This window comes from Panthera pardus, unplaced genomic scaffold, assembly GCF_024362965.1.
Source record: "Panthera pardus isolate Hobbes unplaced genomic scaffold, ASM2436296v1 HiC_scaffold_13, whole genome shotgun sequence".
In the NCBI taxonomy this organism is placed as follows: Eukaryota; Metazoa; Chordata; class Mammalia; order Carnivora; family Felidae; genus Panthera; species Panthera pardus.
In genome coordinates, this window is record NW_026526688.1 from 77,135,388 (window position 1) to 77,148,374 (window position 12,987).

The following is a 12,987-nucleotide window of genomic DNA, read 5'->3' on the forward strand; positions in this document are numbered from 1 at the left end:
CTAGGTGAGGCATAAGGGTCTGGGTGAGCCAGTTATGTATAATAGGCACTTGGTATACTTTTTTGTTGTGTGAATACTGTGTGCAAGGTGGTGTTCTACCAGTTTCACACCACTAAAATATACGACATTCTCGTCTTTTATGGTATAATTGAAGAGACAGACTAGTAATGTATGAGAAGTCACAAAATATGACAAGGAAGCTTGAATCAAGTGTGTAATCAGCAAAATTAACAGGCTATAAGATTTGGGAATAAGTACACCAAATAGGTGGAACTCAAGCAAGGTTTTCTAGAGAGGGGTGGGACTCAGAAAATTGTAGATGAGGGTGACCATTCTAGAAGCGGGCAGTCCCATGCGAGAAAATATAAGGGAGAAAGAGCTGGTTATATGTGTGTAAGAAGAGCAGCGTTACTGAAAAAGAACACTGTATGAGGGAATTGGATGAGGTAATAAAAGTTGAGAGATGTGAGAAGACCTTTATTGCTTGCCATTAGGCCTTTGTCTTTTAATGACCGGGGATTAATCAAAGACATTTGATCAAGAGAATATTGCATAAAGGAGGGTTTGGGGAAACTTAATTCTGCAGGATATGTTGAAGGAAGAAACTAAAGAGATTATTGTAATCCTCAATACCTGAAATTATAAGGGGCTTGGATTCAGAAATGAGTGATGGATATGAGAGACTTTATAAAGCAAGTGATTGGGTCTGGTGACTGATTATCTATGAAAGGAGGAGATAAAATTTTTAAAGTAAGAATCTGAGCATAAAAGAAAAATCAAAAAAGAAGGTTAACCCTAGACTAAAGAATGCTAGAATAAAATTAGTTTTTCCAGATTTTAGACACGTTAATTTTAGGTGTGCTGATGCATACCATATGCACAGTATACATAGATGGCCATTAGGCAGCAGTGTAAATGGGCACTTCATAGAAATCAATAATCCTCTGGTTTTAGATATGAAAATCTTGCTCATAGAAGAAAGATTTGTAGTTGTGACAGAAAAAATTTCCAGGGCAGAAAGTGTAGATTGATAATATCAGAGTGCTAGCAGAGAACTTGCAGGGATGAGTTCATTTATTGATGAGAAAGAACAGAAATCAGTAGAAGACAGAGAATAAAGAAGGTTAAAGAACCAGCCTGGGGCAAAGCCCTGAAAGCCACAGAAGAGACAATGTCAAGAAACTAGGGTGTGATCGACAGTTTAGACTGCTACAGAGACCAGGGTGAATGACAAATGGTAGGTGAGTTGTAGAAACAATGAAAAGAATCTAGAACTGTCAGTTGATGATATAAAGTGTGACTACAAGAATTTGAGATTACAGGGACAGCTAGCTGGCTCAGTCGATAAAGTGTGCTACTCTTGATCTCAGGGTCCGAGTTCAAGCCCCAAGTTGGGCATGGAGCCTACTTAAAATGAAATAAAAGGACTTTGAGGTTATAATCATTACCTTACAATCTTACTCCATAATTTTCACACTTGAAAAAGCCCTTCTATCGTATATTTATCACCAAGAACTCAACGGTTAGTCCAGAGTTAAAATATTTGTGTCTAAGAATTCTGCAGTCTTTTTAGATGTTGGGAGGACTTGGAAAGAAAATAATTATTTAACTTGTGTGGGATAACACAGTTTTTATTCTGTCATTGAGAGAATAATCAGACCACTATATACATGACCTGAAAAAACCTTTTCCTGAAAGAGGAATGCACAAATTCTACTAAAATTTTAAGACTTAAAAAAAATGTTAAAAAAGAACATTGATATTTTTGAAAGTTGTCTTACCATCATATCCTTTTTATTTCAAAACAATGTAAAATACAAAGCAAGACATGTATTATCAAGATCAGTTACATTAAGCTTATATCTATAATTAAGATTAATATGCAATAATGTCATTATTCTTAGTTTCTCTGTAGTAGTTAATGTTACTGATCATTCTGTTTGGAACTCTCACCTTACGGCTTCTGTATCACCCGATCCTGCTCCCCTACTCCTAACTCTTCCTCTTCTGTTTTCTTCATTAGTTTTTTGTATGATGCCCTAAATATGACTATTTCCCAAGGGCCAGCTCTAGGTCCTTTTGTGTCTCATGTATTTTCTTCCTGGAGTTTAACCAGTGAGTTTCATACTGTGTGCAGAGCACTAAGATTTCTCAGAATTGCCTCAGGAGCTGCAAAGGAAGCTTATTAAGGATGGCTTTATCCACTTTTAAAGTAGATAGCCCTATACCTATATTTTTAACATACTGGGGTTTCATGTTATATTGCATTTGGAAAAAGGAAGCCATTTCTGCTGCTTAAAAATACATATATACAGGGAGAGAGAAAGATGTAAAACCACTGACTGACATTTCTCTTTTATGAATTATAATTAAATCAATACTCATCTTTCATTTTAGAGCCAGTCTTGGGTTTTCTTTTGCTCATTGGATATCTCAACATGAGTAGATTGCTATCACTATCTCTTTAGATTCCACATGTCACATAAAATATATTTTCTCATGGCAAACTAGCTCTCCTAACAGAAACTTGTATTTCCATTCATTTCTTTACTACTCTCGAAAATATGCAAGTTCAAAAGAAAAGAACTAGTCTGGCTTTTTTCTTCATTGGTCAAAGTCCCCGTACTCTATGACCTGTTGATTTTTCCTTAGTCCCTGGCTCACATACTTATCTCTTTTTTTCAAACACAATGACTTCCATAAAGACTGAGATATATAATCCCTTTTGATTTGGACTGGTGTCTGAACCTTCAAAGAAATATTTTTGTCTCTGGGTGCTTAGCACTGAAGTATATTTTGAAATCTTGAGCCATACTCCAGTTTCCTAAAATAATATGTTCATCATTATCATTATTCATTCCTGAAACATTTCTTCCTTTCCTTCACTATTTTAGCTGTGTTAGATGGGGATCATACTGAGCCCCAAACCTGATAATGCAGCATTTTATTTAGTGCTTTGTATGTGCTAAAATACTGTACTAAATACTTTGTAAGTATTATTTAATTTTATAAATGATTCTGTGAACTGGGTATTATTCTCTACTTTGTAGATGACGGACAGAGATTAAGCTAAATCACACAGCAGATAAATGACAAAGTCCAGATTAACACTCTTAGCCATCTGATGCCACAGGCCAAGTATGGAAGTTATCTCTTCCTCCCTCTACTTTATTTAAATAGGAAAAAAGACATGAGGGCCTTTGGGCAGGGACCACCAAAAGCAGCAGTCAAGGGCAATGGTACTGGTTTTGCCAACTCTTCTTAAAAGAAATTTAAAACTCACATTCCTATTTGTCCATAAATCAGTGTATCATAAAATAGCAATCCCACCTGTTTCTTTGTGACTACCTCTGGGCTTCAAGCTCTCCCATGGTGTGATACTTTTTCTTCTTCAAGATTGTCCTGATGTTGATCATAAATTGATTTCACTGATCAAAAACATTTTAGAAGTTCTGAAATGATCCTAGTCTCTGTTCCTTGCTCCCTATTGGCTCCTTTTCTTATTTCTAAAGTCTAACAACAGTCTTATCTCCTGCTATTAAAACCAAACTTGCCTAGCTGTGCTACTTTACTAACTGTGTCTGAACATACTTTGTGATGAAGATGGTGATGATGATGGTGATGATGATGATGATGATGATGATGATGATAATAGAGATAACTTATTAATTCATTCATTAGGTTGTAGGCTCCTGCTTTTTGGTGCTCAGTCTTTTTGTACCCTAGACCTTGGTATAGTACCTAAAAGATAAGAAGAAAGGATAGCTTAATGGCCCAGAGTATTAGCTTTAGAATCATGCTGCTTAGGTGCAAATTTTGAGTCTGCCATTTGTATGACCTTGGACAAGATATTTAAGTTCTTTGTGCATTATTTTCTTTATCTTTATAGATAAGATGGGTATAGTAAAGGACTCACATCATATAGTTTAAAGATTAGCTGATAAAAGATAGTAAACCACTTAGAAAAATTCCTGGTAAATAGTAAGTACTAAATAAATATTTGTTGGTATTATCAGCCCTTAATGAATACTTGTTGACTGCATATTGTGGGTCTAATCTATACCAAGCATTTTGCTATGGTTTTTATGTAAATATCATTTAATTCTTAATATAGCATGTTGTAGATACTATTATTGTGTACATTTTACATGAGAGAAAATTGAAACTTAGAGAGGTTATTAAATAACTTACCTGGATCACAGAGCTTATAAGTGGTATGCATTCAGGATTTGAACATGGTCTGTTTAACTTCAAAACCCATCTTCCACCATACCACTCAGCTTTCACAGAGGTGTTTTCCAATCTCTTCTGCCTAAGCAAATGATAGAGCACTCCTTGAACTCATTGAAACAACTGTATAACCTTCTGAGTGTATTTGCCCTGCTTTCTATATTGGGAATGCATTCAAGGACTGAAACATTGAGACCTAATACTGCTATGTGCATAGTTGACGATTATTGAACGCATAAATGAATGAATTGCTGTCATTGTTTCCTACAAGATTCACTGTAAAGGACTATGAGTGGTATCCTCAACGAATAAAAAAAGGAAATTAATCCTGGATAATGATTATAGTTCCTTGTTTATGAAATATTAATTGCCTGTAGTCCTACAGAACATATAAAAATTAAGGATCTATTTTCTTAAGGATTAAAAAAATAACATGATGAACATATATTCTCTTATGAATTTGAGAAGTTTTCCTCATTCATTTAACCTGGAACTTCAGAATACTGTCATGGTGTTGAGACAGTCTTTGTGTATATTTGCTTCCTTCTGTCTCCTCACACGTACTATATATCATTCACCCAATTTAGGGATCTAACAGTAAAGTAGATAGATAGATCAGGTCCTTGCTCTCATAGATCTTGTATTTTAGTGGAAGAGACTGGCATAAACAAGTAAACAAATAAAGTAATTAGAGATAGTGATAGCATCTGGCATTTAGTAGTTTCCCATGATGAAGGAGTTGTTGGTGATTGGGAAGTGAGCATCTGTGCTAGGTGTACAGGAAGATCCATGGTAAGGGATTGCCTTGCAAAGGGTGCATGTACACATCTTTCAGAAAGAGCATGCACATGTTTCTTATGTTTAGTTAGTCCCTGTTTTAACTGTCTCATGCTTGGATGCAACATATGGCTTTTACTTTGTTGTTTAGCCACCTAAGTTCAAAGAGACTGTCAACAATAATGCTCTTTCTATGGCAAAAATAATAGCATCAAGCCATTTTCACAGGTGCTATGTTTCTTTTTTCCTCCTTTCTACTTCCCACGATGAAATGGGGCCTAGAATCAAAGCAGCAATAGGTTTTCTCTATACCTGTAAAAGATTAGCTTTAGTCATCAGGGATGATGCAAGCAGGAGAAAAAAATGCAAGAAAACAGAGATGAAGCCAAAAAGGACAATTTCTGATTGTAATAGCTGGTTTCTGTTTCATATCACTGAGCAAGATGAGAAGGTTTCATGGGTTTTATAGAACAGCTTACACAGTACTAAAGGATGACCTCACCCTCAGTGCCCTTGCCAGGTGCTTAGACCCACTGTGAAAACACAAAGTTGATTTTCAATGTGAAACAAGCCAGAAGTATAGAATGACATTTTCAGGTGACAGTTGTGGTTCTACTGCCTATAATTAGTACCTCTTAACCCTCAAACTTGCCTGTGCCGTTTTCAGGCTGTTGAAGCTCAAATCCGAAGTTTTGGACAGACACCTTCTCAACTACTCATAGAGCCCCATCCTCCCAGAGGTTCTGCTATGCAAGTGGTAAGTGCTGCTTACACTCTTTTCATTTCTTGCCTCTGAGACCATGCTTGACATTCATAACAGTGTTTTGTTGTACTTGAGATTCCCTACCACATCTGAGCCTGTTCTTTTTATGTGATGTCAACCTACTAACAACCAGCAAATATTAGTACATGCTGTTCTGGAGTCTTTGGGAACGTAAACATTGCTCCAGTGCTCTCCTATCTCATCAGCTCATGTTTTGCATTGAAGAATTAAAAGACTTACCATTGTCACATATCCTCACTGCAGGATAATGGCTCCGGACATAGGATTGATGAGTTTTCTGATTTGATCCTATGAGTTTCTAGATTAGTTTTGCTAATGTGTTTGTTCTTTACATCCCAATATGTTTTTCAGTTTGGGAATTTTATAACTAATCCTAGTACATAGGATATTGTTACTAAGGATAATGGATCGCAGAGAGAAGAAAAGATGGTTTGATATACATACCACCCAAAGCTTAATGCAGTGATTTATATTTCTCGTGATTCTGAGGGTTAGGCAGGCACTTCTGCTTTTCTCACCTTGGCTCCCTCATGCACTGCTGCAGGGTGGGCTGAGGTGGCCAGACTTCTGTTTCCATGTGGTCTTTCATCATCAAGGAAGTTAGCCCAAGCCACTTCCACAGTAGGAACAGTGTTCCAAGAGAACACTTCTGCAAGACTTCTTGAAGCTTGCTCTCACACATCATTTACACCACACTTTATTGGTCCAGCCCAGAATCAGGAGCTGGAGATGGTAGAATTTTGACCAATACTCGGAAGGAGACAGTTGCAGCAAAGAGAGCAAGAGATAGAGATGTGGCCCTTTCACTTCTGGCTGTTTGTTTTTTTTTCTTTCTCTTTCCATCTCACCATCTTCCTTGTGTATTTTTCCTTTTCGCCCTCTATGTCATCTTTCTCCTTCCAAACCTTTCTCCCCTTCTTTCTCTAGGTGTGAATTGGCCATCACAATAAACTATAAGCATTTTAAAAATTACTTGCATCATGGGGTGCCTGGGTGGCTCAGTCGGTTAGGCATCCGACTTTTGGTTTCAGCTCAGGTCATGATCTCGCAGTTCATGAGTTTGAGCCCTGTATCAGGCCCTGTGCCTGTAGTATAGAGTTTGCTTGGGATTCTCTCTCCTCTTCCTCTCTGCCCCTACCCCACTTGATCTCTCTTTCAAAATAAATAAACTTTAAAAAAATTAAAAAGAAATTATTTGCATCATGTTTTCCCCTAAGTGTTTTTAAATAGGTGAAATCAGATTCAAGGTAACTTAAGGGGTAACCAGTAAGCAGAAGATTATACAAAGAGCAAACATTTAGCAAGAACAGTGGAAAATAATGCCATAAAAATAGTAAGAATGATTTATGTTTGTGGTTTAGAATTAGTTTTAGTAATAGCTTGTCAGTGAGACTCAGGATATCATGATGCTGGCTAATGGAAACACCTCCACTGCTCCAGTGACTTTCTTCCTGGGTCTCTGCACAGATTTGGTCACCGGGGCAAGGAAGGAGCTCCTACTTCCAAGCCTCTCTCACATGGCAAAAGGATTCATTGCGGCAGACCAGCTTTCTAGGGTAGGAAGGCACGTGCTCATATAGGATTGGGTACAGTCTTTCCCATTATCTGTATCCTCTGAATTGAATCCCTGAACTCCTTTCCAGACTTGTACAAATTGTGCTTTTCATCTTACACATATGTGGGTGGGAAACAAAGGTGTGTTGGAAAGAAACCAGAGTCGTCAGCAAGTGCATACTTAATCTGGGAAATCTGAATGAAATTTGGCGAGCATTTTCCTACTTCTGCCTCAAACTTGACTCCCGGAGGCTCCCGGGATTGATTAGATGAAGGATTGTTTCTCTGATCCCTGTTTTACCAACTGTCCTCATCTATAGCTGTTGCCATCACTGCAGACTAGCCCAGTATGCTGGAATGTGCTTTCTCTTATTCCTAGTCCTCCTTATTCCATACTTAACCAACCAAGGATATGATGGAACTCCCAAGAGTTTCCTCCTCCTTGCCTGCACTGGGAGCACTAGTCAATATGGAGTATGTAGAACAGACTGGAGGGACAGCTTGTTGTAAGAATGTAGTGCACAGTTCGGGATATGATGTCTGCGGCTTTCTGTGGAAAGTAGCTTGTCCTTGCCATGTGGCTAAAAGTTGGCCCACTAGAGTCACTGTGTAAACAAGACCCTCTCCTAACACATTAGAGATTTTTCTGTTTTTTTTTTTAGGGCATAAACATTGGAATTATTCAATTTCAGTTTAATTGTATTTACAATATGAACTGTTAAGCTCAAAAATAACTGTCAACTTCCTTTCAGTGAGACTTTATGATGTATGTTATACCCTGACTTTCTCAGAGTTTATAAATTAACTTTAGTAAATATTATTTTTTTAAAAAAACTACATAACTGAAAAATAAGGCTTGGTACTCCAAAATGATGTTCATTTCCTTTTCCCAGACTTCTTTAAAACTAGCTTGTAGGGTATTGTATTTGTTGTTGCTCATTGTTTCTCATTTTTACCCAATTTCACAGAGTTCCTTAAAAACTATATAAAAGGTTCTTTGTATGACAAAAAATACTAATTGATATAGAGGTTTTAAAAATTAGAGGCCCAAATGTTTATTGTTTTTACTGCCATTCAGATGAATCCCCCCACCATCAACTGTCAGTGCACCCCATCACACACACACACATACACACACACATGAATAAAGCAGAAATTAAAGCCACCTCGTGCTGCGTTAAGTGCATGAGCCATAATATACACCAGGTGTAGTAATTAGCAGGCACACGAAGGCTGCCTATTTGTCTGGTTTTGCTGCTGTTGCTGTATCCCCCTGTGTTTTCACACCATCAGATAGTTGGATTTAATTGAGGCCACATCAGATGAGGCATTACTGACACCTTTAATTGAATGAGCATCCAGGGAGGATTAACTCATAATATTGATTGGCTTTTAGCCACTTGCTCAGAAGGGTGTCTGGGTAGCTTATTAGTTGCCTTTATTTACACCTTTATGCAAAGAGTGCAAATAGGAATTCTTAGTGCAATATGTTTTTCTAAGTACTCTTAATAACTTTTTTAAAAGGACTGATAATAAAAATGCAAATGTATTTAATTTTTTATTAGCAGTTCTGAATAAATATGTGTTAAATATATGTGCCTACACATTTACATATACCTGGTGTTTTGAAATATGGCAGTAGGAAAGCAGCCAGAAGCACTTCATCAAAGTGTTTCAATTGTGAATGATACTAATCAGCTATTAGAAAATAGACATGGTAGAAGAGGGTTGCTGAAAACGTACAGTGCAATTACTGTGTGATAGCATACCACCACAACATATAAATAAAGCCAGTAAATCAGAGTGCTGTTATATATGTCTTGGATTATGACATATGAGTTGTAGGAATGTTCTAAATCCTTAGTAGTTTTCAAGATTTATTTTGTTGCTAGTTATTAGAACAGACAGTGATTTTTGTTTAACATTTTCAATTACTTGCTGCTTTGGAAAGGAGAAATCAGAAGTCTTGAGCTTTAGGTTTGTTTTGTTTTTTGTTTTGTTTTGTTTTTTTACCAAGGGAGAGGAGGGGCATCTAGTTATTTTTCTTTATCCTTAGTGATAGCAGAAAACAGTAGCATTTCCATTATAATAGGGCAGTGTTTATGACTTGGTACACTATATAAATATATTGTTTTTACAAGTGCATTTAATTATGCATTGCTTTGAAACACCTTTATAATTAAGTTTGTATATTACATTCATAAGTTATTTCTCTACTGTAATAATACATATATGTGTATAATTGTTGTTTATAAATATATGTTTTAATTATCTCTTTATTTAGTTGTCAAAAATGTTCATGCTACCTCAACACAACTTTTGACGATCTTTGGAAATTACCTTGCCTTGCTTTTGTACCTGTTACCTATCCTCATTCTGTTTTTTTGGTTTTTTTTTTGTACTTGACACACTATAGCAATTGGAATGGTTTAATGCAATCCCCAATACTTTGCCTATTTAGAATCTAAATAAAACCATTTCTTTAGTTCTTCATGGGAGCGGGGTAGGGAAGGGAGCTAATAAAATTTATGGATTTTTAAAAGGTTTCTGTTAAGATATTCTACTTCAGTCACTAAAACATTCAACTAATGACATACATGAAAAACAAGCCAATCCTAACTGCTGTTTCTATAAACCTTTCTGCTCACCATGCTCTCAGCTGCAACCTGTGTTAACATGGTCTTTCCTCTTCTTTTCCTGCACCCTCTCTCTTTCTTGTCTTTCTTTGTCTTTTCCTTCTTGTATATTTGGGTCTTGTCATGCCCACTCAACAGTATCTCCTCCTGCAGAGTCCATTGATGTTCACAGACCAAGCCCAGCAGGATGTTATCATGGTCCTAAAGTTTCCCTCCAACTCCCCTGTCACTCATGTGGCAGCTAACACCCAGCCTGGTCTGGCGACTCCTGCTGTGATCACAGTCACTGCTAACAGGCTATTTGCGGTGAACAAGTGGCACAACCTTCCTGGTAAGTAAAGAAGTATCATTGTAATGCATAGTAACTGCTGCACACTGTATAAAGATATTATAATATACACGTAAATATCTCAACATTTGAGCTTTTCAATTTCCCAGCATTAGTCTGAATCAAAATATTTACTAGTTTGAAAAGCTTAAAGAAGTCCCCTCTGCGGTATATAATACAAATGTTAAAGCATCACCTATTCTTTGGCATGTGGTGGTTTGTCTTTATTCCTTGTAGGTAAATATTATTTCTAATATCTTAATATAATGATATTCTATATTGTGTCCATATGCAGTTTATATTTATTTATCAGATGTTCTCCTTTTTTCCACTTATTAGTTTACTCAATAAACACTTTTGATTGCCTGTTTATGTGCCTTTTGTGTATAACATCATATTATTTATCATGGATGACAGAAAAAAAGAACACTTAAGTTACACAGCCAAAGTACTACAAACCCATAAGTACATTCTGTTTTTCCATTATATGTTGAATAGTCGGGGTAACTAACAGCAAGATACTGAAATAACCCTTAGAAACATAAACCAGTGTTTGAGGAGACCTGAGAGTACATCTAATCCAGCCCCATGTTTTACCAATGAAGATACTGAGCCCCAGGGAGCTTGCCTTGTTCAGTATCACATATGGCCAGTCAGTGGCAGAGCCATGTTTGAACCCAAGTTTTCTGACTCAAATTTTATGATCACCCCTCTATGATTTATTACCTCTCATTAGAACAGGAATGTTGGGATCTGGATTTAGCACTGTTCTTTTTGGCAACTAGTTAGAAATTCTAATTTTAAGAAGGAAAATCTTCTAAAGTCCTGACAATTATAGGCTTTTTTTCCAAGCCATTGTTTTAGGTGGGAAAATGTAAAAGATAGATTTTAATAGTCTGTTAACTTGTCATTAAATCTGTAAAGTGTGCATAAAGTACTGCTCATTATAAAACCTGAGCTGGTTGCAAAAATATAAATTCTTGAACAGGGCCTCATGCCAAATTAAATGCAAAAGCTTTTAGAATGGAACAGAATTGAATTGACATTCAAACAAAAACTTGGTGCACTGACTATGCTCAATAAGGTACTTATCATGAAGAATCTGCGGTTGGTATCAGAATTTATTAAATATGGCCATTGCCTGGCTATTAGAAAGGAAATGAATGCCAGTATTTGATTAGAGAATAGATTTCAGGAAAAGTAGAAAAGGTAAAAATCGAGGTATATATAATTGTCTCCATTATTAGGTCCTTTTATTCCTTTTTCTTCAAGTGAACTTGTCTTATAGTGATAAATGTGTATGTAGATGACATACTTATATTTTGGGACTAAAGATTATAATTTAACAAATGTGATTTTTGTATTCTCTCAAAAGCATTTGTTAGAGGAAAAACATGCTGGTGGTGGGTTCTGTCGACCACACTAGAGGATTACCTACGCTGGGTGCAGTTACTCTTAGCTTGGCAAAAGCACCAGTGCGTGTGGTGTCAGGGCCAGCACAAAGGATGCTTATCCTGAGTGGCTGTGTGTGGCAGCTCTGAGAACTTCTTCAGTCTAAACAGAGTGACAGCATATGTGAGGAGAAAAACCTTTTCAATTGCTGGAAAGCCCTGGCTGCTCTCTGCTGCTGACTTGAGCCTCGCAAAGAATGAACTCGGCAGGAACTGGCTCAACCAAAGGGCTACTAGGTCTCCAACTGATAACTCAGGTTGTTAGGTACACTCCAAAAGCACTGATGACGAGCTCCTGGCACTCCCATTTTGAGCAGGCCCATTTCCTGGACTGGAAATCTTGCTTGCCTTAGTAGCTGGCTGTCAGGTGTTCTTTTCCCTACTTCCACTTTTTCTATAGATATGTAAACTGATTTAGGGGCAGCATCTCTCTGCTGGAGTGCCACTTAGGGTACACCCAACTGTTCCCATCCCAAGCTCACCATTCTGTAAGATAAGAACTTGGGGGACAGCATATGTTTTGCCAATTCTTTGCCTGTAATTCTCTCCAGTGAGCCTCCTTTGTGTCTGTATCTTGTGTCACTAATGGGTTTTGTCCCCACCCTCTGGCTTTACACTATGACAGAGCAGCTCCTCACCAGATAAATATATATGGGAATACACAGGTAGTTATCCTTCTACAATATGATCTCCAATTCTGAGCTTACACCTGTACCTAAAAATGTTAAGCATCCATTTTATTAAATCTATGTCTCATTCCAAGTATGTTTATATAAATCTGATTTTTCATTCTATCTTGTTCTACCTTTACCTTGCCTTGATATACCTTGATTTAAAACAAATGTCAGGCAGAAGAATGTCAGAAATCCTTAACAGTTTTTCTTCAATGAAAATCAAATTCATGTTATGCTGTTATTTTTAAATTTAGATTCTTGTTCTTTTCTGAGAATCTATGATTTCCATAGTTTGTTCACTAGACAGCTAGCTCCTATCATTTCTTTCAGCAGTGTCTGTGTCCTCATTTAAAAAGAAAACAATCATCTTTATTTTTCTTTCTCATTCATAGGGCCTTATAGGAACTGTGGGGGGTGGGGAGCGGGGAATGAAAGAATAGCTGCTAACATTTAAAGAGCATTTTCTAGGTTCTGGATACTGTTTTAATCTCTTTACACATATTAACTCACTGAATCCCCTCAATCCCTTGGGATGTAGGTTCCACATTTAGGT

At 36.9% G+C, this 12,987-nt stretch overlaps 1 protein-coding gene across 6 annotated transcripts in view; it reads left to right on the forward strand.

The window, feature by feature from the left end:
- The window catches only part of LRBA (LPS responsive beige-like anchor protein), a 781,419-nt gene that overhangs the window by 725,129 nt on the left and 43,303 nt on the right, over positions 1 to 12,987 (forward strand). For 4 of the 6 annotated variants that reach the window (XM_019441290.2, XM_019441289.2, XM_019441291.2 and 1 more), the window contains exons 49-50: positions 5,675 to 5,764; positions 10,120 to 10,312. In XM_019441290.2, coding sequence (XP_019296835.1) covers positions 5,675 to 5,764; positions 10,120 to 10,312 — 283 coding nt within the window. The remainder of the gene's footprint in view (positions 1 to 5,674; positions 5,765 to 10,119; positions 10,313 to 12,987) is intronic. The other 2 variants (XM_019441292.2, XM_019441294.2) reach the window with 1 other exon arrangement.